At 35.8% G+C, this 24,323-nt stretch overlaps 1 protein-coding gene across 4 annotated transcripts in view; it reads right to left on the reverse strand.

Moving 5' to 3' along the window:
- Window positions 1-24,323, reverse strand: part of LOC101895855 (GATA-binding factor C) — an 81,637-nt gene that overhangs the window by 52,228 nt on the left and 5,086 nt on the right. For all 4 annotated transcript variants that reach the window (XM_059119661.1, XM_059119670.1, XM_059119654.1 and 1 more), the window contains exon 2: window positions 20,903-21,477. In XM_059119661.1, the coding sequence (XP_058975644.1) occupies window positions 20,903-21,197 (295 nt within the window). In that variant the 5' untranslated portion in view covers window positions 21,198-21,477. The remainder of the gene's footprint in view (window positions 1-20,902; window positions 21,478-24,323) is intronic.

The raw sequence follows: 24,323 nt of genomic DNA on the forward strand, positions 1-24,323 counted from the left end.
CAACCCGTTTTCATGTCTTGGAGGATTTCCTTTTGAGTCGAAATTATATAAAAAAAAAAAACAACACAACAAAATACTCCATCAAATGCAAGCAACAACACCAGGTTTGAGTGTTTCGTAAAGAAATAGACAACAAAAATGACGTTGTCAGCCTGCCTGCCTGCCAGTCAGCCATTCAATTTGGCCTGGCTTTGAAAAGGGCGTCTTAGACGGTTTGCCGGTTAGCTGTCAAACTTTAAGAGATTTTTCTATTTTTAAAAAAATAATTCTACTCTCCATATAGCTCTCTCTCACTTCTCGCATGTAAATTGTTTTAACTCTCAAGCCAGCCGGTTATTTCTCCTTGGCTAATAACACAATTGCATGGAGAGTCTTTTGGCCTTAATTGTTGGTAGTTACTGTTTTGCGGACATCAACAGCCAAGGCATTTAAAGCCTTGTGTGTTTTTTTTTTTTTTTGCTACCCCATATGGCGGTTCCTTGAAATCCCCTTTGATCTGTCAATTTCAAACAAACACACAAAACGGACGCCAATAAGCCAAAAATATATTTAACAATGTTAAATAAGCTTTGATTTGCCTGGTTTTGTTTTGTTGTCTGGTGGCTATGGTGTTCATGTTGTTGTTGTTGTAGCTGTTTCAATTTTAATTCATCGCTTCATTGATTGTTTGTCTGTCTGTCCGTCTGTCTGTCTTTCTGCTGAGTACTGTCATTTTGCGGGCTTTTGTAAAAATTTCAAAGTAAGTCTTATTTTCTGCTGCCGGTGAGACAACACGTAACCGCTGCTACATGTGTATGTTCCTCCCGTTTCAAATGTCTGAAAATTAATGATATCTTGTCTTTTTGCCAAACAGCCATGCAAATAAAGTCAGTTTTGAGTAAGGAAAAATAGCAAGAGGAGCTTTTTTTGATGAAAATATTTAGAATATTGCAACAAACTCCCAGAGAGTGGGCTGTGAGGAATAAACTGTTCTCTCTCTCTCTCTCTCCGGTAAAACTTGGAGAAATACAGGTTGAGATAAAAACAACGGCAACAAAGTCAAAAGCCACAATTTTTACATTTTCTTTTAATTTTTGTTGAATGAAAGCAAAAAATGTCGGAAATAGTACCAAATTTTAAAATAAGTTAGGATTTGTTCGGATTGGTCATCTTTGGCACGAATTATGGTCTTCAAACGGCCAAATGAAACCGTCACACGCTGCCCGAATGTTGCTCTCCGGTATTTCGACCCATTTCCAGCGAAGCGCTTGCTTGAGATGATCGACACTTTGGTATTTTTTAGTGCCAATCTTGCTTTCAAAATATACCATACACCATAGTCCAACGAATTGGTATCCGGAGATTTTGGTGGCCATTGTGCGCTGGAAATGAAGCGAGGAACCTCATTTTGTAACCATTCTTGGGTATACGGAGATTTTGGTGGCCCATTGTGCACTGGAAATGAAGCGAGGAACCTCATTTTGTAACCATTCTTGGGTGGCGCGTGCTGAGTCCTGTCGGAATGTCCAAGGTCTGCGGCCAAAATGTTTGCGTGCCCAAGTCTTTAATACACCCTCCAGAATATTTTCGCAATAATATTCGGCATTTATTCTGATGCTACGGTCGATTAATACGAGCGGAGAGCGACCATCGGCTGTTATGGCGGCCCACACCATCAGCATGGCCGGCGCTTGGGTTCTGGTGGCCAACCGAAGGTGCACATTTTCAGCTGACCTCTTTGGCAAGTAAACACGATCATTTTGTTTGTTTACAAACTGCTGGACAACGAATGTTTTCTCATCGGAGAAAACCAAATTCGACAGTTTACCACTTTCGGCCAAGCGAAGCAACTCTTTAGCTCTTTTGAGTCTATTTTCCTTCTGTTGCGTTGTAAGTTCTTGCACTTTTTGAAAGTTCAATGGCTTTGCCCCGAGCTAATTTTTCATTATTTGCCGAATGGTATATTGGGATATGTTCAACTCACGAGCCGAAAGGCCACTGCGACGCGGGTTTCGATCAAGTCGCTTCTTTACTTTTCGAACCATTTCTGCTGATGTTGCTGTTTTCTTTCGTTCACTTCCTTGACGTCGGGCTACGCTACCAGTATCACGGTAACGAGCGATGGTACGAGACACAAAAGATTTATTCACATTTAAATGCTGGAATGCTCTAGCGATAGCCGCTTGTGGTTTTCCAGCCAAATATAAAGAAATCACACTATAACGCTTGAATTCCATCAGGAATAACTTTTTTTCTGGAAAATTCTCACCAAAATGCTTTTGTAAGCTCGTAAACAATATAATGAGCTGTTTCTGGAATAATTTTAACAGCTGTCGGACGAGTGGCTTAGAAATGACAGCAGTCTGAAGTTGGGTGCAGTTTTTTCATCTCAATCTTAACATTCTGCCAGACAGAATGTTGCTCTTTTATGTTCTCCCAAGTTTGTTACTTTCTGATTACGCCGTTTTTCAATGTCGAGAGAATTACGCTCATTGAAGGCACCCGTGCTTTATAAGAATAAGTCTCTCAGACACCATTTTGGTGATTAAGTGCCCCCAAAGTATTATTTCCATAAACAAATCCCATTTTTGACGATCGCTCTCTTCATTATCCTTGAGCTTCTTTTTAAGCTTCTCTCCTCCTCCTCCCCCTCACTCTCTTTCTCCTTCTCATTGAAATATTTAAAAAATATATATAAAATTCACCGTTATTTAATAATCCCCCTATTTTCTTTTCCTGTCCCTAATGAAAACGACCTGTTTCGCTCAAGTTGCATATTTATGACAAGTGCGTGTTGTTTGACACTCTCTCTCGCTCTTATGAATTGAAAAGAATTTAACCCCTGAATAAATTAAAAATTAAAATAAAAAAATGCAAGAATGTTGCAGCCAAGCCATTCAAATCTACACTTTGTCACATCGATTGCTTGATTGCGTGAGCTGTCATTCATAAAAAAGAAACAGAAACAAAAGAAAAACTAAAACCTAGAAGCTTAAACACCATATTTTTTCAGATTCAATTTCTATAGCCAAGTTCAGGGCATATGGGCTTTCAACTGTCATTTAATGACAACATTTGTATTAATATCTGTTCAAATTGTTTTAAATATTAAGTTAACACTTTGGTTTCTTTTTTGCCACTGCCAATATTTGCCATTGTTAGGGGAGAGAGAAGAAAGAATCCTTTTGGAAAACCACATATGATACTCTGTCTAAAGCTGCTGCTGCTGCTGCTATCTTTGGCGCTGATTGTAATATGCCCTTATTGTGGCTTATCAAAAATCTAAGTTGGTTCCTTTTTTAGAGGAGCTTCAAGTGTTTGTGTGTGTGTGAGAGAGTGCCAAGGAAGAAGGCCTAGACCTTAACTAGACAGCCAAGAACAGGCAAGTGAGTACATTAAAGTGGTGTGAATTACAATTTGGAGAAAAAATATCATTTAAATCACAAAAAAAAAAAAAAAACTGGTAACAGTCATGCCAGCCATCCAGCATCTGCCTTGGGCCAAACAAAAAACCAAGAACTGCAAAAAAAAAAAAAACTGTGAAGTTAAAGACTCGCATGTTGGGAAACCTACCATGTATGTATATGCGAGTACGTGTTTGTGTTTCGTTTCGTTTCGTTTTTTTTTTTTTTTGTTTGCTTTTGCTGCTTGTCGATGTTGCATGCAACATTGCAAATGTCAACACTGCACTCACTGAACCAACCAAGGGAAGTGCAGGCAAAGCTCTCTAGACCTCAACAAATCACCAGCGCTATGTGGGTTTTGTTGTTTGCTGGCTGGTTGGTTGGTTGGACTAGGAATATTGTAGCAAGAGTTACAACAAGTTTAAATGACAATTTTTTGTTGTTGTTGTTGCTCCATAAGATTTTCTTTTGGTTTTCCTCTCTATCGCTCGCTGCCTCTTGCCACAAAGAAACGCCATTTTAAAATGTTGTGTATTTTTCCAAAGAAAGCAGGTTTGGTTGCCGTTTCTTTTCTTAGAAAGAAAATAAAAACAAAATTGGAAACGCAACATAAAGCTTGTAACTATTGGGAATCAGGGTAATATGTTGTGGTAAATGTTGTTGTTGTTGTTGTTGTTGCTGTTGCATTTGCATTTATCTCAATATATTCTTTAAAATGTCGTTATGTTTTGCGCATACAAATCAGTTATGGTCACATTGGCATTGTTGTTGTGAAATAATAATAATAATAATGATATTCAAGTCATCGATGTCATGTCAGTTAGGTGTGGGTGGGTTTGAGAAACTTTGAGGGGTTGCGGTGGCCGGGGGAGAGCAACTGAAGACTACTCAAGGTGTTATCGATGGACATTTAGTTAACACTTTGAATGTGACAGAAAATTATGACAAATGCATTTTGATGTGATGGCCAGCCAGCCAGCCAAAGTAAGGGATAGGCAGATATTGGTTACACCAAGGCTGCGAGGAATGCCAATGGGGAATCATTGGGGAGGAGGGTAAAAATCACGGTGTGGACATTTTTTTTAAAGAAACATTCACAATGTCAATTTACATCCTTGTTGCAGATAAAGTGTTCTAAAATCCTTGAAAACGTCTAAAATCAGGGAGGGGATTAATATTGGTTACACCGAGGTAGCCAGGAATGTCAATGGGGGGAAGGGTAAAAATGACTGGCTATATGTGATAGTGTAGACATTTGTTTAAAGAATAATTTGATATGTCAATTTACATCCTTGTTGCAGGAAAAGTGTTCTCAAATCCTTGAAAACATGTAAGACCAGGGGGCGTTTATTGATATAGGAGAGATTTGAACCTCTCTCAGGTTAACCCTCTCTCATATATTCAGCCGTTCGATTTGAGATATTTTCCTTGTCTAATAATTCTGTTAGTTGTCATTAGGGAATATCCACTGAGAACCAAAAAAAAATCGAATGGAAAAAAGTTTAAGGAAAGTTTTAGATGTACTCCTTTTTCCCTCTTTGTGTCTGAAACAAATATTTATGGACTATTTAAACCTGTCTTCTTCTCTCAATGCTTCTTTACTTGGCATAAAAAATTGCTATCCCCCAGGGGGAGATGAAAAAACTGCAACCAACTTCAGACTGCTGTCATTTCTAGCTGCTCGTCCGACAGCTGTTAAAATTATTCCAGTGACAGCTCATTATATTGTTTACAAGCATACAAAAGCATTTTGGTCAGAATTTTCCAGAAAAAAAAATTATTCGTGATGGAATTCAAGCGTGATAGTGTGATATCTTTATATTTGGCTGGAAAACCACAAGTGGCTATCGTTAGAGCACTCCAGCATATAAATGTGAATAAATCTTTTGTGTTTCGTAACATCGCTCATTACCGTGATACTGGTAGCGTAGCCCGACGTCAAGGAAGTGGATAGCAACATCAGCAGAACTGGTTCGAAAAGTAAAGAAGCTACTTGATCGAAACCCGCGTTACAGTGGCCGAAAAATGGCTCGTGAGCTGAATATATCCCAATATTTCATTCGGCAAATATTGAAAAATGAGCTCTGAGCCATTGAAATTCCAAAAAATTTCAAAAACTTACACCGCAACAGAAAGAAAATAGACTCAAAAGAGCTTTGCTTGGCCGAAAATGGTGAACTGCCGAATTTGGTTTTCTCCGAATTTGGTTTCAGTTTGTAAACAAACAAAATGATCGTGTTAACTTGCCAAAGAGGTCAGCTGAAAATGTGAATCTTCGGTTGGCCACCAGAACTCAAGCGCCGACCATGGTGATAGTGTGGGCCGCCATAACAGACGATGGTCGCTCTCCGATCGTATTAATCGACCGTGGCATCAGAATGAATGCCGAATATTATCGCAAAAATATTCTGGAGGGTGTATTAAAACCTTTGTCCTGCAAACATTTTGGCCGCAGACCTTGGACATTCCAACAGGACTCAGCACCATCACACTCAGCACGCGCCACCCAAGAATGGTTACAAAATGAAATTCCTCGCTTCATTTCCAGTGCACAATGGCCACAAAGATCTCCGGATACCAATCCGTTGGACTATTGTGTCTGGAGGATATTGGAAAGCAATGTTGGCACTAAAAAATACCAAAGTGTCGATTACCTCAAGCAAGCGCTTCACCGGGAATGGGCCAAAATTCAGCAGAACAAGATTTGGGCAGCGTGTGATGGTTCCATTGGCCATTTGAAGGCTATAATTCATGCCAAAGCTGACCAATTCAAATAAATCTAAACTTATGCTATTTCCGACATTTTTGCTTTCATTCAATAAAATTTAAAAAAAATATTTAAAAATTATGGCGTTTGGAGTGTGACGGTTTCATTGGCCGTTTGAAGGGCATAATTCGTGCCAAGGGCGACCAATTCGAAAAAAATCTAAACTTATTCTAAAATTTAATGCTATTTCCGACATTTCTTGCTTTCATTCAATAAAGTTTTGAAAAACATGTAATTATGGCAAAATCTCACCCTCTAGATCTCTCTGATCTCTTCTCCCTTTGCTCATGCACAATTGATATTAGAAATACAGGGTTGGCCATATTCGACGGACCCGATGACTCTTTGGGCCCATTCCAATCGACGAGGCTTGTCCGCAGGCAACATTCTTTGCGTCAATTGAATTTTGTACAAATGCAAATCAATGCGAATAATCCGTTATAAAGTGGACCGAGCCATGCGCAACTGCTGAGAACGGCGTTTTTGGGATGTTCTTGGGGACCTCTCAACACTGGCTCGTACGGCAGCGATATTCACGGCCGATCGCTTTGGTCGACTTTTATATGGCCTCTTCGGATTAGAAAGAGCCTTACCAGTCGAAAATTTTTCGTATAAACGCCTAATGGTGTTCTTAGAAGGCGAACTGCTCACATTTTTTAATGTTTTAAAAGCACGTTGAGTTTTCACAATTGACTTCTTCTGTTGAATGTAAATTTCAACTATTTCAGAGCGCTCGCGTGGCGTGTATTGGTTCATGGTAAAAATCTGCTTGGACTGACGCTTCAAACGCGGTATGTCATTAAGCGATGTGACATCTCTGTCAAAAGTTATGGCGTTGCCAGATGGGTCCGTCGAATACAACCCTGTATACAAATTTGAGGTTTTTCCCAAAACTTTTATTTAACTCCAAATCTATCTGTTCCCTTCTTCCCCTTTGCTTCTGGGCCACAGGTATTTGAATTATACCCTTGATAATTCTAGGTCAAATTTTTTACTTTCAGCCCTTTAATCAAGTCTTCGATTTAAGTTAAAAAAAGTTTTTATAAATTTTTGTTGAATTAAACTTTAAAAAAAAATTTAGAATTTCGGATTTTGTTTAAAAATATTTAAAATTTTCTCTGAAAAATTCCCTAATAACCATATTCATTATTAAAATAATCGAATGTTTTCCGACTAAGTGCAGTTGCGTTATTTTTCAATAGTTTCCATTTGAAATATGACCTGGACGTTTTTCACATTGTCCGTATGTCTAGCTTTCCTTATCCGACAAATATCAATGCAATTTGCCTATGACTTCATAAGAATATTGCCAATTTAACATATGGTGTTTAACTTCTGTCCAGTGAGTCTTGTCGTAGTTTGCAACATAATAGGCCACCACCGTAATCATTGACTGGCTAGCTAGCTGGCTGGCTGCCTGTCTAGTTGGTAGGTAGTTTCACCTAATCACCCGCCATATATCATCAACTGCACTGACATTGACCGTGATTGTGGTAAGCAGCCAGCCAGCCAGATTGTTGTTTGGATTTTGGGGACAACTTTGGTTCGGTTGGCCTAACAAATCGCGGGTGTTATATGGAGCTGCTGGTATTCACATGTAACCAAAGCCAGGATCCTATATGCAACCAGGCGTTGAAGGAGTGTGATGAGGATGTGGGGGGGGGGCACACACAATGTCACTGCTGTTTGTCGAAATTAATGAACAGTGTCACATTTGCATTCATTGTCAGCCGAGACAGGCAGGCCACTTGCTGCGTTAGATGGCCCCGATCCCTTTTGCAGTGCAACACAATAACTCTATGGAGAGAGAGAGGGGATATGCGAGAGAGCGAAAAAAAATAAAAATGAGTGAATGTTGTTTGCAGTGCCTGTCGCTTTGCATTGCGTTGCAAATAAATCGTGGCCCATTGTTTGCTTGGCCAGCCAGCCATGGCTGTTTGGTTTACAGCTCTCGCTCGCTCGCTGGTGGCATTATTGATTGGTTGTATTGTGAAATGTGATTGTTTCAATTAATAAGAAATTTTCTTGGTATTTTTATTCGAAAAGACACATTCAAAAAAAGAGAGGGGAGAGGTAGAAACAAAATTGTCCTTCCCCATATCAAACAACGAAAAATTATGTTTGTGGTCTAACTATGCTGCTGCCATAAATCTTTTGCTTTCCTTTGAGCCGCAGAAGAAAGCCAACCAACCAACCAATGTTTGGTGACAATAAATTTCTGACCATGTTGCCAGTGACAGTTGGCTAAGGCCTGTTTTGATTAATGACTTAACATTTGAGCAAAATATGATGTGATATGTGAAATGACGGGATGCTTCTTGGCGGGGTCCGGGGAAGAGGGGGGAGCTAATGAGGAGGAGCAGCAATCACAAATGAAATAAAATTAAATGTTGCATTTGTAAGTTTGATTTTATCAATTGTTAACAAAAGCCAAAGACATGCTTATCCTATCGCTCCTTAACTATTTCTACGAATTGCTTATTTACAGTGTTTTGTGTTGTTGTTGTTGTTGCCAACTTTGGTGGAAACCAAGAACTTGATATTCTTAGAAATGGTTATGCCCCAGCCCCAGCCCCAGCTCATAGTCTCATTTTGCAGCAGCATTACGGCCAGGTTGCCAGGCAATTGTATGCCATGCAATATAATCTTTACAAGGCACAACAGCAACAACAACAGCAACAAGGAACAGCAGCAGCCTCAGCATCTGGGGCCCGGGAAGTTTGTTGGAAGCACCATGTGTTGTTGTTGCATGCCATGCATGGATGCCACAACAACAGTAGTCAATAGTCAAGAACTTTTGTAGACATTCAGTCTCTATAAATGTCTGCTTGGCTTCCAAAGAAGATGAAGAAGAAGAGGCAACATGCCAGCTAAGCCCAGCCAACCAATAAAGAGCCAGTAAGAGCACCCCAAAACCAAGAAAAAAAAACCTGGACTCACGTTTGCATTTATGATGTTGGTGGCAAGTTGTTGGCCTACACAAACAGGATTCTAGTAAGGAGTCTTGGTGTTCCTTACCCCCCCCCCCCTTCACCTCCCTCTTCCCCCTCTTTCTTGTTTAAATTATGCGTATGAACGAGGTTACAAAACAATATGCCACAGAGAGTGTGTGGCAAAAGCCGCCGCCAAAAACACAAACATATTTTTTTTGGCCAAATAAAAGACCCCCAAACTTGAGGGACCCCCGTTTTGACTTCTTTGCTTTCTATTTGTTGCTGTTGTTGTCGTTTTTTGGAAGAAATATGAAACAACGGCTATTTAGCATAATTTCTTTTTGTTTTTGTGTTTTACTCTGGGACATATGATTGTTGTATGATTTTTTGGTTTCATGTTATAGCTGCTCATAAACCAAACAGCAGAACAATGGCCTAACACAAAAATGATAAATACAAAACTATTTAATATTGGCAAAGAGGGATGCCCAGCAAACTGAACTTTTAGCTTATGGCCTCCCGCTCTTCAATGGCAAGGAAGAAGAAATAAAAACCCAGGACATGGGGACATTGTCAAAAAATTTATGCATAACATGTTGCAGACAACAACTTCGACAATAAGCCAAATGTTTTTTGCCGGAGTCAGGAACAAGGCAACAGCAACAGCAACAACAACAAAAGGAGGAGAAACAACACAACAAAATTTGTCATATATGGGCGCATATTATTTTGATACTTTTTTCATACTTCTGCACGGGAGCTTCTTGCAACAACACCAAGGGCAGGCAGCAAGAAAACATGAGTTTCTTTTTTTTTTTGTAGAAAAGGATCCCCTCTATCCTCTACCATCATCAAACAGATTTCTTGGGCCACCACCATGAAAGATCGCCAAGAAGTGAGTGAATGCGCGTGCTTGAAAGCGTTATGACGATGCTGATGACGACGATGATGGTGCTGGGTTGTGTGTCTGATTTCGCATTTTATCGATTGTGATAAATGTCACAGCAGTAGTTATTTATTTTTATGACATATGATAGCCAATACCAGGATGCCAATACAATGCATGTGGTCCGTTGCTGGACCATATTAAGGGTCATATTCAATTCAACAGCAGCAGCAGCACAAAAAGTCTGCCGGACACAAAAAAAAGACCACGGCATTTCATAAAATCTTCACGTAGGCGTCATCTTGTCATTGGGCATTGTTTAAAGTTGTCCCTTCTTTCGGGAGGCATTGCCACACAAGGAAGAAAAAAAAAGATGAATGCCCAAATTTGGTTGAGTACAGGCGTTTACTTTTGCGCCACAAACACTGTTTAAAATGGCACGCCAAAATGTCAGTTTTAATGATTTTGAGACTCCGTCAAAAAAATTGGCGAAAAAAAAACCTTCTGATCGATATGTGATTTTCAGTGATCACGTCATGATCATTGCAATGCAGAGGCATAGCAATTATGGTCGATTTTTTGTCTGTTTTTTCTGTTTTTCATGTCGGAACATTCATAAAATTTGTAGACATTTTTAGTTGCAGCAGGAAAACAATATACGAACATCATCAAAGTTATTTTTTGGTTTTTTTTTTTTTTTTTGAAGGAACACGTTAAGAAGTGGCATATTTAACGCCATCTCTTATAATTTTTAATGATTATTTGGCACTGATAAAATAGTTGGAATATAAGCGTGTGCTTTGACGATTTGGTAGGCAATACAGCTCATTACCTTACCTCTGCAAACGCAATAACGAAAGTTTGGGGGATTTTTTTTAATATTTTTGAAGTCGTATTTTTTGGGGAAAGGAAGAGAGCCAGATATTTGAGTTCATTGACAAAATTGTTAAAATTGCTGTGCCCTTTTATTCTCTCCTTAGGTTGGAACCTGTAAACATTGTCCTTATAACTCAAAAATCCAAACAGAGACAGGAACTAAATTTTCTCACATTTTTGACATTTTAGTTATATAGAAGTTATATAGTTATCGAAGAGAACTAGCCATTTGAGTACTTTCGGAAAAATGTTGCCAACACTACTCTCAATATTATTTTCTTTAGTTTGGAGCCTCAAATTAAAGGTCCTATAACTCAAAAATGCAAAAAAAAATGGGAATTACACCTTGAAAATCGTAATTGTTTGGTATTTTTCATACCTAGTTTTATGCTCTAAGAAGAGACGTTAGACATTTGAGTCTGTTGGCAAAAATATTGCTTCTAGGTTTCTCTATCTTCCTTCCATTGAGATGGAGTTTGCAATAAACGGTCCTATAACTCAAAATTGCAATACAAACTACGAACTGAGTTTTCCTAAAAAACCAATAATTGTTGTTAATTTATTTCTAAATTTTGGAGGTTAGGAATGCGTACTAGTTATGTGAGTCCTTTGGAAGAAACATTGCTAACATAACGCTCTCTCATTCTCTCTTTGGATTGAAACATGTAAACATAGGAGTTATAGTTCAAAATTCAATAACAAGGGGAAACTATAATTTCTTAAAAATCATGACTTTTTGTTATTTGGTTTTTTATCCTTAGTTTTAGGGCTTAAGAAGAAGTGATAGAAATTCTGATTCTGAGGCAATAATGTAGGCAACAGAATGCGCGATTGTTCCCTCTTTGACTTCAAACTTGAATACGCAAGATTTATTGCTTTAAAATGACGCTGAAATCGATGGTTCCTCCCATCTTCTTCAAAAAACAAGACATTTTTCAAACAATAATTTTTTTGTAATTAATTTTAGGGTCTAAGGAAAAGAGTTAGACTTTCGAATGCTTTGAGAAAAATGAGGCCAACATGTTTCCCTATTAATCTCTCTTTGACATAAAGCTTGTAATTGCAGGTCTTAAAGCTATAAAGTATAATTAAAATCGGTAGTATTTTAAATTTCCAAAACGAAATTTTTGAACATAATTTTTGTCGCTCAGTTTTGGGGCTGAAGAGGTTGGCAAATGAACCCGAGTGCTTGATGTAAAATTTTTCTTGAACTCTACCCAACATTTTTCTCCTTTACATGGAGTTCCAAAATATTCAAATTCAATGTCAAAATAATGTTCAACCAATTTATCGTCAAAAATATATATTTCGCCTTAGAAAGAAACGATATATTATTTTAAGGTTTTTAGGGTGAATATGTTGAGTTTGGTGGTTGGGTCCCTGGGGGAGAAATGTTCCCCAAAGTGTATTCTTTATTTCCTCTTCAGACCCTGACATTGTATCCGGACTCTTTACCCTTTCAAACCTGTGAAGATGTTTATTACTTCTCATAATTTTGGGCTATTTTTGCCCCCAAATATATATTTCGCCTTAGAAAAAGAAACAATATATTATTTTAAGATTTTCGGGTTAATATGTAAAGTTTGGTTGTTGGGCCCCTGGGGGAGAAATGTTGCCCAAAGTGCCTTCTTCATTTCCCCTTCAGACCCTGACTTTGTATCCGGAACTTCTACCCTTTCAAACTTGAGAAGATGTTTATTACATCTCATAATTTTGGGCTATTTTTGGCCCCAATTCTTTTTCAATGGAAATTTCCAATTTATAGAAAAAAAAATGGTTGCTCAAAGGGTCCTCTATATTCTATGCTTTCACATGAAAATTGTATTGGAGTACCTTGGATCTCAAAAATTGGGTTCTATCTATTATTCCCAGAAAAAAACCCTATTTTTTTGTATTAGAAATTCCAAAAGTGCTATGAACGCCCATTTGCAAATTTAAGCTATGCTGTTGTTGTTCTGGCTTTGCCAAAGCGGCGGAATGTAAAATGATTTGTTGTTGTTGCTGTTTCGTTACTTTTTTTTCGTTTTATTCTTGTTGACGAAAAATCAACGCAAGTGGCGGCGAAACTTCAAAAACCCCGAATTGCTGGGAAGACACCTTTCGGTACAATAAAAAAAAAATCGTCTTGCTGTTGTTGTTGTTATTGCGGAATTTTTTTTTAATGCGATTCTTAACGATATTTTGCTTTCCGTATGGAATGAATGCAAAATAGCTTGACTTTGCTTAGCTTTGAGCTGGGCTGTGCTGTGCTGTGTGATGGGCACACGAGCAATTCAGCCGGAGCACGTTCAAGAACCAAAGCGATTACTAAGAAAAATATACTATATAACAACAACAACAAATACACAATGACATAAACATACCTACATACTCCGAGCAAATAAGTTACATTACATTCAACTAAGCAATAATGATGATCGTGATCATGTTGCCCATGGTGATAATGATGATGGCGATGAACAGCAAGAGAATTTCTTCAAGTCATTGGAAAGCAGGAAAATGCTTGAGCCATCCACCACAAACTTTTAAAGTTTTAATTACACATAATGTCAACAACAAGAAATCACGTGTTTGCGACAACTACAAGAACAATAGCAACAACATTCTGTCATTCTCTATGTACGTATATATGTATGTATGTATGTTTAAGTCACATATTCAACTTTCTGCGAATGTTGAAAGAAAGAGTAAAAAGAACACTTGCCGCTTATGTAGATAGTACTTCTAAGGCAATAACAAACCAGCAACAACAACAACAACAATAATGTTGTACATTTCCATGGCAAGAGTATGAACGAAGAAGAAAAAAAACGAATCGTGTGTTGTTGCAACATGTTGAAATTGAAATAATTATGTCATTTAATTACGCGGACAGCTAGCTGGCCGGCTGGCTGGCTAGGCAACTGGCCCCCTTGCAAACATCAGTATATTCGAGTTGAGTTGAAGCCAAAACTGTCAACGCATCCACTTGAAGAGATGGCCATACAACAACAACAACACACAACATGCCACATCTGAGTCAAGAAGATGCAAGTGAATCGAAGAAAACGATAGCTGTTCCCTGGCTACCGCCACAAGTTGTTTGATTTTTATTAAATGTAAAATAAGCGTTTAAATTGTTTTTCTGCTTCTTGTTGTTTTTTTTTTTTTGCTTTTCTTTGCTACAAGAAGAACAAGAAGAAATGCCGCCAAAAGAAGCCATAACAACAGGCAGGCTCAAAATGTGCCCCAACTAATTAAAATATCGCACTCTGCTGGCCATATAGTGAAATTGAAGCTGGCAGCAAAAAAAAAAAACAACAGAACAGAATGAATTATATTCCAAGCTTATGAATGACCACAACAAATGCACAAGGAGAGGGTGGAAAACAACAACAACAAACATCAGATTGCCAAGCCACATTGTGTTGGCATATTTGTCAATTATAAGAAAAGTCAGGCCCACCACAAAACCCCAAACGATGTAGAATCATCATCGTCATCTTCATTGTGATCTGGGCAAACAAAAAAAAGCAAGATAGATCTAAGATCATATACAGCAATGTGGATCGTATGATTCCTGGGACAGATGTATAACTCTTTCTTTCTTGTTTTTTGCAACTGTGTGTGCGGAGGAGAATTTCCAAGAATTTGGGTCATAATTAATGTTGCATGATTTCAAGACATTTTAATCAAAACGAGCACCAGTCTTACCCCACTCGCTACTTGCCAATGTAAAATTCAGCAAAAAATGCCAACGACAGGCCTCCAAATTCAGGCGTCCTCCATGCTCTATGGTTGCTTACACTTGGATGTGTTATGAATTGCTAATGCCTGGACATATGCAAAACGAACAGCATTTTTTTTAAACCAACAAAAGACAGCATTGTCCCATAATGCAAAGTGCAGAGAGGAATGGAGGGGAGAGAGAGAGAGAATGAAGGGGGAGAGCAGTAGCCCACCAACGCTTTTGGTTTTTATTTTGCATTAAATGAAAATGTGTTAATCAAAAAAAAAAAAAGGAAAAAAAACATTCATAAAAGGAGGAAATTATAAGAAATATCTGATAAGTAATTAGGCCTAACCGTTGTGTAATTGAAATAACAACAAACATTTTGTTAGTTTAATGAAAAATCATTAATTGAAATGACTACATGGAAGATAACTTTATTATGGTAAAATGAATTTTGGAAACTGAAAATGATTGCCACTGGATGTTGGAAAGGAAAGAAAAAAGAAACCACCAATCCCTCGCAATGGTTTTCTCGGAATAGCAAAAAAAGTTTATTAGCTTAATAAACAAGTTCATTGAAATAAGAGTGCTATATAATCTAATGAAAATGAGACGATACATTCTGAAAGCAAAATAAGTTTGAAAACCGAAGAGGTCGCGTAAGCAATATTCTCTCGATAGTGATTTGTGAAAATAACGAAAAAGTTCGTTATATTAACAAAAAAGTTAATTGACATTCGAGTGGTACATAATCCAATGAAAATGTTTTCTCAAACCCTAAAAATCTGAATGTAAATTGATCAAAAAAAAAACTGCAAATAAAAATTTGAATGGTTGATTTTCTAAGAAAAAGCGAGAAAATGAAATATATTTTAATATTTGAGAACAGTGTTCCTTAATTCAACGAATTTTTTTCCTAACATGAATTATTTAACTTTCATGGATTTGACATGTATTTATTTAACTGATCCTTGACCATGAACATTTAAGGAAAAAAAAAAACAGAAAAACCTTTTTGTGGTCCTCTTAACAATAACAGAATTTAATTTATGATTTAAATTTCTTAAATCATAAATGAAATTCTGTTATTGTTACGAAATTCTGTTATAATTATTAGGAACATTTTCCTAAATTTAAACAACTGTTTTAAAATGCTGGAAATAAAAATATCTTAAAGTTATTGGAAAGAACACATGACTCTAATCTCCTCCTTATTAATGACAATTATAATTCTGGTATTAAATATTATGAAAAATGTTCCTGATATTTATGATAAAGTTCATAATTTAGATGAATTTCTGCTTACCCTTTAAGAAAAATTAAGTTTAGGACAAGTTTTCATAATTTTAAGATATATGTACTTCACTATCGCGTATAAACAATACCATAAATTGACCAAAAAATATTTCTGCCAAGGAAAAATATTTTAGAATTTAAGAACTATTTTCTTTAAGTAAAGTAGATTTTTCCTTAATCATAGCAACTGGTTTAAAATACTGAAAATATAAATATCGGAAGCACAACATTGCGAAATGCTTTACTGCCTAATCAATGGAAAATATGATACTGGTATGTAAATTTACGAAAAAGGCTCCTAATATTTATGTAAAAATTCATAATTTCAAAGACTTAAGAACAGTTTCCTTAATGTTAGGATTTTTTTTCATAATTTTAGACATGTATGTGTTCCACTTCTATTCACCTTTTATACAAAAAACAGATTAACATTTTTATGAGTTTACTAGCAAGAGAGAAAAATATTTTAAAATTTAAGAACTGTTTTCTTAATGTTAAGAACATTTTTCTAGAATAAAATAATTTGTTTAAATATGTGAAATAGGAATGTCACAAACATATTTTCTTGAAGAATGCTTTACTTAGTTAATTAATTAATTAATTAATGAAAATTTTAAAATTTGTATCTAAATTTATGAAAAATGTTTTTTTAGATTTATGTAAAAGTTCATAATTTTAATGATTTCGTAAATCCTTAGGATTGAAGGATCTTAAATTTTTGATCTTGTCTAAACCAATTATCGAAAAGAATTATTTCTAAATTATGAAAATTAAGGAAAATGTCCAATAATTCTATGAAATTAAAATTATATGAAATCTTTACTTACAATTAATGCAATGTTTTCATACTTTTAGGAATTATGTGATTTTTTTAGCTGAAATTAACACCTCATTTATTTTTTACAAGAAAGTTGTTATTTTAATAGTTAATTTGGTTTAACATATTTCAAATTCGAATTTCTCTCAGCATCTTTATTTTTGAAATTTATGAAAAAAATGGATTTTTTTTTTGTAATTAAGAATACTATTATTATTTTCAAAAGCTTTTCAAAAGCTATGTGAAAATTATTAATTAAAAAATTTAGAAGAGAATCGCTTCTTAAAAATTTTGAAATAACTTTTCAAAATCTGTCCATAAATTATGAAAATGTTCATAATTTTCAAATTTTTGTTCATATATTCCAAAAATCATGTAAATTTCCTTGCATTTAATGAAATTTGTATTATTATTATTATTTTATTTATTTATTTTCTTTTTTTTTTAAATATGTTATCTCCAAATCGAAAACTTATCTTGCATGATGAAAACGATGATCAATAACATTTTAATCTTCTGCTATCTGTCAGCATTTTAGCTGACAGCTTAACTCTCAGCCAGCGCATCTGCCTCTTCCATATATGTTTACACAAATCCATAAGATGTATTGTAGATTTGATTGAAATTTTTGACATTTGTTAAGCTTTCAATCAAAACACAGAACGTTACACCCCAAAAATGACATTTGCAGACTAATGAATTTTAAAATCTTAATTTGTTTAAAGAAAACACAGACAGACGGACGCTTACACGTTAAACTCACAACTCACTTGTTGGCTTAGGCGATTTTGCGCAGACACCATGTCTGTCAGATTTTCGTTCAGTTTTTTTTTTTTTTTTTTTGAAGTTACAAAGCGAAATTTTTGAATGTTCATTTATGTTTGGATGAATATTATTTATTGTGGAGATTTTTCGCCGTTGTTATGGTTTTTTTTTTTGGGGATGCCACAATGGCAATTTGAATGATCGTTTTATAATATATGTCTGTTTGCTTTGCTTTGGCTGAATGACGACTGCCGCTTTAAATTGTCTTTCATTGGAAATTGATATTGGCTTTGGCTCACTGGATGGCTGGCTGGCTGACGTATGGATCGCATGAATGAATTACAATCGAAATGAATTCAATAACGCTTTCTTTTCATCTTGATACCCGGCCAGTGGTGGAGTGGAGTAAGTGAGTGCCAGCCATCCAGCCAGCCAGCGAGTGAGTGAATGAATGACTGCCAGTCATACCCAAAAGTCTAACTGGCTGGGAGGCCCAAAAACACAGCAGAGCCGCATGAATTAAACATTATATGCCCTGCCGTTTTGTGTGACACAGCCAGTGAAATATAAGCGTTTAAGCGTTAATATGTATGAATAATTGAATGTATTCCAATATTGTATGGGAATGAGGAGCGCTATGCGCAAAATAATTCGCATATTGGAAACAATCACTACTGTAGCTTTGGCCATGTATTTGCCATTCATTGATGCGCATAGCTGCAAGCTTTGGGGACATGGGTTTCTTCTGGGTGAAATCAGGAAGAGCTCTTTTTTTTGTTTGATTGGGTATTCAATTTTACGATTTTTGGCCAAGTGTCAATGGGGAGTTGATCGAGGAAATGAAAATTAAATATCGGCGGAAATTTCAGTACGAAAAAGCTTGTGGAGAAATGGGGAATTGAAGAACTTTAAAATTATCAGACTAAATTCTAAAAAAACAACTTTGGGAGAAAGATATTTAGAAGGGGGAAGATCAGACCTTCTAAACCTCATTTCCCCGTCCAAAATAAGTTCCTGCAAACCACCAGCTGACATTTATTATGAGGGTGTTATTCTTGTCTATGACTGGCGTTAATATTTATTTTTTTATTTATTTTTTTTTTTTTTTGTTTGATTCTCAGCTATTTTTTTTTCTTCTCCTTCGTTTTCATGTCTTTGAATTTTTTGTATTTTGGCCTTTATTGTTTGGCTCTGATGTTTGTTGTAACAATTTCATTATTCGTTAACAATGTGGTTATTCTCTTGTAACACAAAAAAAAACAGTCTGTCCATTATTTAGTTGCTGTTGTGGAGGGGGTGCGGGTGTAGAGGGGATGTTAGACCAAGAAACGAATGAACCACACGTCAATCACTCACGCACCATTTTGACAATTGAATGAGAATTGTATGAGGTAAACAGATGAAGTGTGAGTAGCCTTAACTGGATGGTGTTTATGGCAAACGGTGAGGTAAGGGGGGTTCTAAAGGCAACGAAAAAATAAATATGTAATAATGGGAAAGTTTGAAAGCTTTATACAAAAAGTTTAGATGGCCAAGCTTCTTGGCACTCAATTTGGTCCGAAAATTAAACAAAATAAAAGATTTTGTAGAAGAAACTATTTTTTTTAATTTGGAACAAGGAACATTTCCACGTAGAAGTATGGCTAAACAAGAAAATTTTCCACAATACGAATTTCCCCTAAAAAATGGACTCCATTGAGCTGAACATATCGCAATATTCCATTCGGCAAATATTGAAAAATCAGCTCGGGGTAAAGCCATTGAAATTCCAAAAAGTACAAGAACTTACACCGCAACAGAAAGAAAATAGACTCAAAAGAGCTAAAGAGTTGCTTCGCTTGGCCGAAAGTGGTGAACTGCCGAATTTGGTTTTCTCCAATGAGAAAACATTTGTTCTGCAGCAGTTTGTAAACAAACAAAATGATAGCGTTTACATACTAAAGAGGTCAGCTGAAAATGTGCACCTTCGGTTGGCCACCAAAACTCAAGCACCGGCCATGCTGATGGTGTGGAACGCCATAACAGCCGATTGTCGCTCTACGCTCGTATTAATCGACCGTGGTGGCATCAGAATAAATACCGATATTATCGCGAAAATATTCTGGAGGGTGTTTTAAAGCCTTGAAGGACGCAAACATTTTGACCGCAAATCTTGGACATTCTAACAGGACCAGGCAACATCGCACTCAGCACGCGCCACCCAAGAATGGTTACAAAATGAGGTTCTTCCCTTCATTTCGAGCGCAAAATGGCCACAAAAATCTCCGGATACCAATCCGTTGGACTATTGTGTCTGGAGTATTTGGGAAAGCAAGGTTGGCACTAAAAAAAACCAAAGTGTCGATCACCTCAAGCAAGCGCTTCGCCGGGAATGGGCCAAAATACCGCAGAGCGACATTCGGGCAGCATGTGACGGTTTCATTGGCCGTTTGAAGGCCATAATTCGTGTCAAAGGGGACCAATTTGAACTAATCTAAACTTATTCTAAAATTTGATGCTATTTCTGACATTTTTTGCTTATTTCAATAAAATTTTAAAAAAAATGTACAAAATATGGCTTTTGACTTTGTTGCAGTTTTTTTGTTTATCTCACCCTGTATATTGGCAAATTATCGATTCCATTGAAACCCAAAATTTCCCAAAAGGAAAATTTTCATTTTTTTTTTTTTGCTGTGAAAATGGTTAGTGTTTCTCATAAAAGTCAGTGGCATCACATTTTTGATGAAATAAAATCCTTAAAGCCCATTTTTTAGTTATAGACAAAAAATAAAATTTCCTTCATATTTAGGGATCAAAAATAAAATTTTATTAAATATTTTATCGATTGCATTGAAAATAAAAATTGTTCAAAATATATCCCAAAATGGGAATTTTTATTATAGCCTCCAAAATGGGTTAGTTCTTTTCATAAAAGGGAACATTTTGATAAAAAAAATCCTAAAAAACTTTCCAAACACCGGATTTTCTTCTATTCAAACTAAAATTTCATACATATTTATTCATATACATCCCAAAAAAAATTCCTTCAGGAAAAAAATGGTTTCTAACAAAAAAAACCCCTTCTGGATATTTGCAAAAGAATTATTATTTTCAACAAAGTTTTTGAGAATTATTTCCATTACTTCTAAATGCATTGTTTTTGGTTTACAAATTTCCATTGTAATTTTTAATTGTTTCCTCCAAATTGGGTTCTCATAGAAGGCAATAGCATAACATTTTGATAAAGAAAAAAATCCTTGAAAATTTTCTGAATGAGGAATTTGTTTTTTTTCTGCTCAAATTATTTTTAAAAAATTTCTAAAAATATTCTTCAGGGAAAAATTGTTGTTAACAAAAAACAAAACCATTCCCCACTCCTTTTAAGTATTTGAAAAATAATTTTTATTTTCAACAAAGTCTTTGAGAATTATTTCCATTACTTCTAAATACATTGTTTTTGTTTTTTTACGAATTTCCATTGTACTCACCATGTTGATGATAGCTGGGATAATATCTGCGATGATGACCATTACTTTCCAATGCATAAAAGGCGCCCATATCGGAGGTATCCAAACCTAGGCCACTGGTGGTGCCGGCACTTCCGCTGCCACCCAAACCCATGCTGCCGCCGGCCGTCGAACCCAAACCGGCCGATAGGCCATGATGGCCCAAACCGCCGGCCGATGAGCCTAGGCCGTTTGTCTGTGGCGAGCCGCCACCCACAAGGCGTGGATTGTCATACCAGCTGCGCGCAGCAGCTTCGGCTGTAGAGGTCATATCCATATCGAGTATAATTTTGAAGCTGTTTTTGTATTGGTTAACTGGTAACAAGATTTGTTGTTGTTGTTGTGTGGTATTTTATGAAGTCTTGTAGCTTGTTGTTGCTTTTGTATTTCTTTTTAATTTGAAGTTTATTTATTTGCTTTTATTAGAGGTTTATTTTACTTTGTTGACGGTTTTTTTTTTCGTTTTTATGTGCGGTTTCTTTTAACTCTTTTTACCTCATAATTTGCTTGTTCATTTTGTGTGTGTTTTTGTTTGGCTTTTAAGTTTAGTTTATTAGCTGTTGACAAGAGAAAGAAAATCAATAAATTTATTTCCATTTTTTTTTGGTTTGGGGTGTATGCAAAAGACAGGAACAGACATTGCAGCTTGTTTTCAAAATTTGTTTTTTGTGGTTGTTAGATGAGTAATCGCCAAGAAATCAATACAACCCAATTCCAAAACAGGGAATTAAAAATTAATTATGGAAAAGTTAATACAAAATCGATGACAATCACCTCAAATCGATAAGAATTGGTTTTGTTATCGATTTTTTTTTTTTGTTTATTGCGTTAATTAAAATTAAAGCTCGTTTGGCTAACACCTTAAAGTCGTGGCTAATGTGTATTCAAAATATCTCAAATTCGTTGCTAAATAACACGTGAATTTCTTATGGGTTTTTGTTATCGATTTATCGATAAGTAATATTTTTGTAATCACTTTTAAGGAATAAAATCACCTCTCTTTTAGTTAAAATTACAAAAAAAAAAACTATTTTCTTTCACAGAATCGTTTATCTAATTCCACATTTTTTATCATTTCTTCCACCTCCCGCGATCTTCAACCACAAATTGTTTACTTTCCTTAAAAATATTAATTTGAAATAAAAACGTAAAAAAGAAATTGTGGCTACTTTTACTCCGTTCGATTATCGGCCTATCAGTTAAGTTAGCTATCGCCTCTTTAAGTGATTTATGGACTTCAATGTCATTCTATATATATTTAAGAGTGTTGCTGAGGCAGCGGCTCGGTAAATACACAGTAGTTTTATTGATATATTCCCCAGTTTATGGTATGGTTTCGTATCTCGCCTCGGTTTTTCGTGGTCTTCTTTTTGCGCTTTAAAGTCCATTAATTTGTAGAAAGAGGGAGAGACAGAATTGAAGCAATTGAATTTTGCGGATAATCTAAGTGTTAGGTTATGACGCACACTTTTATAATAAAAATAAGAAAATTTATGGGTTTGGAGAGAAAGTGTGGAGGATATTTGCTGTGCTTTAAAATTTCAAAAAAAAAAAAAAAATTGGCGCGAATTTGCTCCCACAAAAAATTGAGAATAATGAAATCAGACATCTTTAAAAAGATGGTTCGGGTGGCGCCCAAATGATAAATTTTTTAAAGATATAATCACATTAAGAACACTGACATAACTAGAGATAAGGCCACGATTGCAGAATTCTGTATTAAATGCGTCTTGGTTCGAGTATATATTGGGGATTTTTTAAAAAGAATGAAACTAAAATGTGTTCGTACTACTAAGAATTGGAGTCTGGACTGTAATTTATTATGCAAATTTGAAAAGTTGTTTTTTTTTGACACCCAAATTAATTTTGAAATGCACTTCTTGAAGCTGAGGGTACTTCAGTACCTAAATATAAGGCTTTTTTGACATTTTTTGAAATATCAAGACTCTAAATTTTTCTTATAAAATGCAAATGATTTGTCCGTGGCGCCCAAATGTTATTGAAATTGCTAAAAAAAACCGTCATATGAAGAATATATCGAGAAAAATACCTAGGAGCTTCAAACTTTCAAAATAAAAACTTTGAACCTAAAAATCTGGAAGAATTGCTCTTTAAAATTTAGAAATTGGCGTCCAAATATATCAAATTGTCCCAATGGCGCCCAACTGATTTAAAAATGAACCTATGTTTCAACTAAAATTGCCAGCAAGCATCTTTAAGGGGCAAAAAATTATGTCAAGGATCAAGGAGCTTAATTTACCAGGATCACGGTTTTTAATTCTAAGCCAAATTACGAAATTGGCGACCAAAATGATTTTGTGATTAATTTTGATTTCAAACTGAAATTACTGAAAAAATTATGACTGGAAATTATGCCGATGATCTTCAAGGAGCAACAAATGATGTCGAAGATATTCTCAAAAATTTATGTCAAACTAAAAAATTGCCGACCAAATGATTCAAACAAAAATTGTAGAAACATTTTTTAAGGAATGCCATGTCGGGAATCTTCGTGAATACAAAATATTCTCAATTGCAAAAATGGCGCCCAAGTGATTTTCTAGTTAGTTTTTGGTTCCAATTAAAATTGCCAGATTGGCGCCCGAATGTTTTTTCAAAGTTATTTATCAAAATAAAATTGCAGAAAAAATGTCCAGAAAGGGATATGCCGAGGATCTTAAAGGAGTAGTGTTAAGAACTTGATCTTGGAAATAAAAGTGGCGCTCAATTGTTTTTGTAATGCGCAGATGTGTTCAAGCTAAAATTGCCAGATTGACGCCCAAATGATTTTGAAATAGAGAGGTTTTCTCTGCAATTTTAATTTTTTCCTGCAAGATTTTGGATTTGTGGCGCCCAAATGATGTATATCTAACGCCACATACCAAGGGAGGAACCCCCGGATTTAGGATATTTTTTTTATTCTACGGCTTTAAAAATGTCTCTTGCAAATTAGGAAATTTTTAAGCCCATTTGGGCGCCCAAAGTAAGATTTTGGGTTTGTGGCGCCCAAATGATGTATATCTAAAAAAACATATCAAAAGAGGAACCCCCGGATTTTGAACATGTTTTTTTTTAATTCTATGGCTTTAAAAATGTCTCTTGCAAATTAGGAAATTTTTTAGCGCCCAAATGGTTTGGAAAGATGTTTTTGAAACTTTGAGATTTGGGAAATCCTCAGAAAGCATGCCATGAGATCCTGTCATTTTCCGAAATTGTAATATTTTACCCTTTTTTTCTTGCGAAACTAAAAAAATGTTTGGTGGCGCCCAAATGTTTTGCATAAGACAGATAGAGACACATTTTGAAGTGTATGCTCTGGAGAATCTCCTCGGGAAGTAGAAACAATAAATCTAACTTTTCAAGTCTTAACCGGGAGATGAGTTGTTTGGCATTTCCCAAAATA

This window comes from Musca domestica, unplaced genomic scaffold (genome assembly GCF_030504385.1).
Source record: "Musca domestica strain aabys unplaced genomic scaffold, Musca_domestica.polishedcontigs.V.1.1 1, whole genome shotgun sequence".
Taxonomy (NCBI): Eukaryota; Metazoa; Arthropoda; class Insecta; order Diptera; family Muscidae; genus Musca; species Musca domestica.